Consider the following 6,373-nt stretch of genomic DNA (forward strand, 5'->3'; position numbering starts at 1 on the left):
GCATCCAGCGTGCTCTGCATGGACTCCACGACTCTAATGTGGTTCCTCTTCAGCTGGTCAATTTCCTCATCCTTTTCAGCAATTTTCCTGTCAACTTCAGACTTGACTTGGTTCAACTCCAGCTGGATGCGCAGGATCTTTCCCTCCTCGTGTTCAAGAGATGCCTTAATGACAGCAAGGGGTGACGTTAGCAGGGAATGGAAGCATTCAGAAGTTTTTCTGCACATGTTCCTTCCACTAATTTTGTGCTATTTCTTTTTCTGTTCAATATATGTGGCTAGTCCTAATTTTTTTTTTAATCTGTTTATAATGCACATTTTTGACTTGTACCTCTGCCTCTTCTAAAGCAGCCTGAATTTCAGACTTTTCTTGTTCCACTTGTTTCTTTATTTTCTCCAGTTCATGTATATGTTTCCCTCCTTCTGCAATCTGCTCAGTGAGGTCAGAAATCTCCTCTGTTGTTTGGGTAAAAGACAGGTAGAAGTTTGATCAGACAGAGGACATAAGAGGAAGGTTCCTCCAAGGCATGAAAATTATTGAAAGTGAAAGGGACTCACGCTGCAAGTTTTTGTTCTCTCGTTTCAAAGTTTCTAGCTGATCCAAGGACTCCTCGTAGGCGTTCTTCATCTTGAACAGCTCAGTGCCAAGAAAGCGGGCCTCCTTCTGAGCGGCCTCGAGCTCGACGTGAGTTTCCTCATACTTCTGTTTCCATTCTGCCAGGACCTGAAACACCCACCGAGAATGGTTACCTCCTGGAAAGGATAGAGGACAATGGTGGAGAGCAGAGGCTGCTGTAGAAACTACCTTATCGAAGTTCCTTTGCTTTTTGTCCAGAGCTGCGCAGGCTGCGTTTGTCCTCTCCACATCGAGCATGAGGTCCTCGACCTCATTCTGGAGCCGCTGCTTGGTCTTCTCAAGGGAAGCGCATTTGGCGTTCACGGCTTCTACGTGTTCCTCAGCAGCCTGCAGCCGCTGGGCCAGCTTCTTCCTTGAAGATTATGTATGTTTGTAGAAAGAAGTGAACCAAACCAAGTATTATGAACTATTACCATGCTGAAAAGTATGGGGAACTTCATATTAAAAATATCCATTCATTCACTCAACAAATATTGATGAGCTTCTTTTATGAACCAGATGCTAAGTACACAGCAGTGAACAGGACAGAAAAGGTCCCTGCCTCGTGAAGCTTCCAAACCCGTGAGAAACAATCAGCAAGTGAGAAAATGCATAACAACATATTGCAGATATAAGTGCAGTGAAGGAAAATAAATTGGAGTATGGGGTGGCCAACTATTCTAGATACTCAGGGAAGTCCTCTCTGAGGAGGTAACATTTGAGTCAAGATCTGAAAGAAGTCAGAGTGAGCCAGAGGGAGATCTGGGGGGAGAGTATTCCAGACACAGAGGGGCCAACAACTGCAAATACCTGAAGCAGCAATGAGCTTGGTGTGCTTGACAACCAGCAATAAGGCTGATTATCTGTATAATTACTTGTTATTCTTTGTTTCCTTAACTAGATTTGAGGCTAGGAGGGTAGTGATGGTGTTTGCTTTATTCATGTCTTATTCTCAGGGCCTAATAGTGCCTGGCAAGTAGGAGCTAATGAATGAACGTTTGTGGGCTAATTCACTGAATCTTCAAAGGTTGTGTCTTTCTGATTCAACATGCAGCGTTCTCTGCACATTCTCTCCTATCTGTGCACGTACTTGGCCTCCTCCAGCTCCTCTGTGCGCTGGATGGCGTCCGTCTCGTATTTGGTCCTCCACTGGGCCACCTCGCTGTTGGCCTTGGACAGCGCCCTCTGCATCTCGGCCTTGGCTTCCTGCTCCTCCTCATACTGTTCCCGCAGCAGGTCACAGTCGTGGCGGGAGGACTGCAGGGCGTGGGCCAGGGCGCTCTTGGCCTGTGGAGGTAGTTAAACCTTCTTTTTACTGTATATTTAATTGTTTAATTATTAAGTTTCAAAACCTTTTTAAAGTTGGTGTAATGGGCTCCAATTAGGGTCAGGTTAGGGGAAAAAAATGAGTCTTAACAACGATAGTTACCTTTATCTCCTCTTCAAGCTGCCTCTTTAATTCCTCAGTCTGTTGAGTAAATGCTTGCTTGCCCCTTGATAACTGAGACACCAAAGATTCCTTTTCATCTAGCTGACGTGAAAGTTCACCTGATAGGCAGAAGAAATGGCACCACTTTTTAAAGCAAAGAAAAAGTTTTGCAAGCCCATATTAGAAATAAGTTTAAACTCTCAACACCTCCTTCCAGTTGAGTACTTAGATGATTCAATTCTCTGTTGACACCTTCATACTAATGTCAAATTTCTCATTTTTATGGTGAAACTTACATATTAACCTGAATGAATAAATACAGCTTAAATTCTCTTTGTTCTCTCCATAATTGGTTCTTTCAGGGTTATATAATATCGTGCAAAACCTGTTGATAACTGTCAAAGACGGTAGCTAAAATGTCTAATTCTACACTGTCCCTGTTTCATAAGACTTTTGAGGGACTGGGTTATCCATTGCCCTATTCAGGAATTTGGTTCACTCTGATCTAGATTAAAAAAAGCTTAGTCTAAAACGGAAGCCCTGCACCCATGCTGGAGTGACTCCTGATACCAAGCATCCCCTCCATGTGACCAAATCCTCAAGGCCTTTGTGGAGCAGAGCTTGACCCAGTCCTGTGGAAGTCTTCATCTCCAGCATTGTCCCCAAGTGACCTTGCATGTAGGATGAGAGCCTGAGCTGTTTGGTGAATCACACATATTCTCAGTTGCTTTTATTAGGCTCTCACATCACGATATCAGTTGTTTTTGACCACATCATCTCCACTTTTAGGCCTCATAGAGGAGAGAGTTACCAGATTCCGTCTGCAGGCGTCCCCTCTGGGTTGTCAGGTCACTGATCAGCCGCTGTTGCTCTTCCTCCTTTGATTTCAGCTCGCTCACTTGGTCTTCCAGGGTGCGGCACATCTTCTCTAGGTTTCCCTGCGAGAGAAGAAGTAGAAGAAGCACGTGAAGACATTTTAATAATATTTTGCTATGGCTGCAATTTCTTCTAAAACAGAAAAATATTTATTTTGACATATAAATTTTCTTATACGTAATACGATATATTAGAATTTTTTCTGTATATTTTATGATTGCTGTCCTAAGTTGAAACTATACATTGGGGTTTTTAAAAAGCTAATTGTGAGGCTTTGTTCAGTATTCCAGGCATACTTCATTTTGCTGCTCTTCACAGATACTGCGTTTTTTTTTTGTTTTTTTGTTTTTTTTGTTTTTTTGTTTTTTTTTTTACAAATTGAAGGGTTGTGGCAACCCTGTCTCCAATAAGTCTGTCAGCGCCATTTTCCCAATAGCATTTGCCCACTTCATGTCTCTGCATCACATTTTGGTAATTCTCACAATATTCAAACTTTTTCATTATTGTATTTGTTACAGTGATCTGTGATCAGTGATCTTTGGTGTTACTCCTATGACTCGTTGAAGGCTCAGATGATGGTTAGCACTTTTTTAGCAATAAAGTATTTTTGAATTAAGGGATGTATATATTTTTTAGACATAATGCTATTGCACACTTAATAGGCTACAGAATAGTGTAAACATAACTTTTATATGCACTGGGAAACCAAGACATTTGTGTGACTTGCTTTATTTTCATAGTTGCTTTATTGTGGTGGTCTGAAACCAAACCCGCAGTATCTCTGAGGTATGCCTATCATATACTAAATTTAAGATTTTGTGAGAATTGAATGGCACGTTTTCTAAAAGCATGTTTATAAATACTTGATTGTTTTTATGTACCATGAAACTTTGCTTATTGGATAATTGAGAATTTTGGAGACCTGTGTTCTCCAGTCAGAGAACAAGAGAACACTCACGACCTATGCTCACTGCTGGTGCTGCCATTTGTTAGTAGTGTCATGGGGCCGACGTGCTTATTAACTTCTTTGAATATTAGTTCCTTCATATGATTAGGTGGAAATAATACAAATACTAACATCTTTCTTGCTTACCTCCTGGTTTACTACAAAGAACAAATGACATGTTGTGTGTAAAGGGCCCTGTGCAAACTGTGACATGCACATAAAGGGTCATTGTTGTTAATAACGATTTCTCAGACTGCGGTACCTTGGCTTTGGACACGGCCTCCGCGTTGCTGGCGAGGTCGTCGATCTCCATCTTCAGCTCGCTCTTCTCCTGCTCCAGCTTCTGCTTGACCCTCTGCAGGTTGTCGATCTGCTCCCCCAGCTCGGCCACACTGTCCGCGTGTTTCTTCCTCAGCGTGGCCGCCGTGGCCTCGTGCTGCAGGGTGGCCTCCTCCAGGTCCCGGCGCATTTTCTGGAACTCGGCCTCCCGCTTCTTGTTCATCTCAATCTGGGCCGAAGTGGCCCCGCCGGCCTCCTCCAGCCGCTCGCTGATCTCTTCCAGCTCCCGGGAGAGGTCCGCGCGCTGCTTCTCCGCTTTGGCGCGGGAGGCCCGCTCTGCCTCGACCTCCTCCTCCAGCTCCTCGGTGCGGGCCTGGCCGTGGGGAAAAGCTCAGTTTTAGCCTTTTTATGTCATAACTGTGCCTCTTTGAGCCAGACTGATGGAAATATGAACTTACTTGCAGCTCTTTGATCTTCTTCTGCAGTTGAATGCCAAGTGCTTGTTCATCTTCAATCTTGCTTTGCAAATTGCTGATTTCAAACTCTTTCCTTTTTGCAAAGTAGCAAAGGATAACAGTTGAGTTCATATGCAACATTGGAAGCAAGTTCATAAGCAATTCTTTCATACTTACTTTTTGAGCTTTTCATCAAGTTGTTGTTTTTCATTTTCAATGTCCATTATGGACTCTTGGGCCAACTTGAGGTCACCTTCAAGTTTCCTCTTAGCCCTTTCTAGGTCCATGCGAAGTTTCTTTTCTTGCTCCAAAGACCCTTCAAGCTAAATACAAATAATGTTGAGTCAAAAGGATTGCTTAGCTTCCTTTCAAAGAAAATAAGTTCCTTGATAATCCTAGACTTACGTCATCCACTTGCTGCTCTAGCTTGGCTTTAGCTTTGGTCAGGGTGTTCACTTTGTCCTCTTCTGCCTGCAGGTCATCCAGGGTCTGCTGGTGGGCCTCCTGGAGGGCCTTCTTCTCCTTGGTCAGCTTAGCGATGGTTTCGTCCAGGCCTGCCATCTCTTCTGTGAGGTTTTTCACCTTAGGAAGTAAAAACACCTTGCATTACATTGTTACATTTCGGTGGCTTCAGTTTTATGCTTGTATTCCCCAATAATAATAAAAAAGTAAACTTTCCTTGTATACGTTTCCTACCTTATTTTCCGTGGCATGTTTCTCCTTCTCAACCTTGGCCAGTGTCAGCTCAAGGTCATCTATGTCTTTCTTCAGTTCCGAACATTCGTCCTCCAGTTTCCTCTTCTTGGCCGTCAGCTCAGCATTGATCTCTTCCTCATCCTCAGCTCTCTCAGTCGCCTCCTTGATTTTGGCCTCGAGCTGGATTTTGGTTTTGATCAGCTGGTCACATCTTTCCTCTGCATCAGCCAAGCCTTCAGCTTCCTTGAATTGGCAACAAAATCAAAATTGGGAAGTAAGAATGAAGTATTTCGCGATGCTAACAGTGTAAATCACCACTATTGGTTCTTTGGCTTAAACTTTTATGACCCACCTGCTGTGTGTGATGCAGGACGCTCCACATTGTGAGAAAAACAAAATGTATCAGATATTGTCCTGTTCCTTTCCCTTAGAAGAGTATATTCTACAGCAGATTAGAAAACTTAACCCCAACAAGCTGCCATTAATTCAGAAACCAATTAGTGACGTAAGAGATCAGAGAAGTTGTATCAGATATGGTTTCATGAACGAAGTGGCATTTGAGTTGGGCTTTGAGAATGGGTAGGATTTGGTCTTGTAGAAATGAATTTATTGGGAGAAGGATCAGGAGGAGAGAAAGGGTTCCAGCGGGAGAAATTCTGGATGGAGCCGCCACTGAATTATTTCCCTTTGTAGTCTTGGCGGATGATCCTGGTTAAGATGCTCTAAATTCTGTTTGAGGCATACAGTGATCAAGAAATTCCTAGCAACCTATGTTTCTACTTAAGAGGGTTGGGGGTGGACAGGAAATGAGAGAGAAATTGATAGATACATTCATCAGTGGGCCTCCATATCAGTCTTTGAATACATAAAAGAATAAAATGTGCTGCATATAGCCAGGTAGTGAGTATAGTGGTGTAGGACAGAGTCTAAGTGATTCTCTAGGGACAAGAGAAGAGAATTCAGGATAGATTTGAAAGGGTTGGGGACAGAAAAACAGCTCTTTTCCCTTCTGTAATCTAAAAGAAGGAATTATTACACCGCCCAAACTTGACAGAAGAGACCAGTCTTAATCAGCAG

General features: G+C 43.1%; 1 protein-coding gene across 1 annotated transcript in view; it reads right to left on the bottom strand.

The window, feature by feature from the left end:
- Positions 1–6,373, bottom strand: part of LOC103080691 (myosin-2) — a 24,171-nt gene that overhangs the window by 3,681 nt on the left and 14,117 nt on the right. The window contains 12 exon segments of the mRNA XM_007457845.1: positions 1–164; positions 331–455; positions 558–723; positions 805–988; positions 1,706–1,902; positions 2,045–2,163; positions 2,856–2,982; positions 4,129–4,518; positions 4,604–4,694; positions 4,778–4,923; positions 5,006–5,182; positions 5,297–5,539. The exon segment at positions 1–164 is cut by the window's left edge and continues 4 nt beyond it. Of these exon segments, the coding sequence (XP_007457907.1) occupies positions 1–164; positions 331–455; positions 558–723; positions 805–988; positions 1,706–1,902; positions 2,045–2,163; positions 2,856–2,982; positions 4,129–4,518; positions 4,604–4,694; positions 4,778–4,923; positions 5,006–5,182; positions 5,297–5,539 (2,129 nt within the window).

The sequence above is a fragment of the Lipotes vexillifer genome, unplaced genomic scaffold, assembly GCF_000442215.2.
Source record: "Lipotes vexillifer unplaced genomic scaffold, Lipotes_vexillifer_v1.1 scaffold611, whole genome shotgun sequence".
Classification (NCBI taxonomy): Eukaryota; Metazoa; Chordata; class Mammalia; order Artiodactyla; family Lipotidae; genus Lipotes; species Lipotes vexillifer.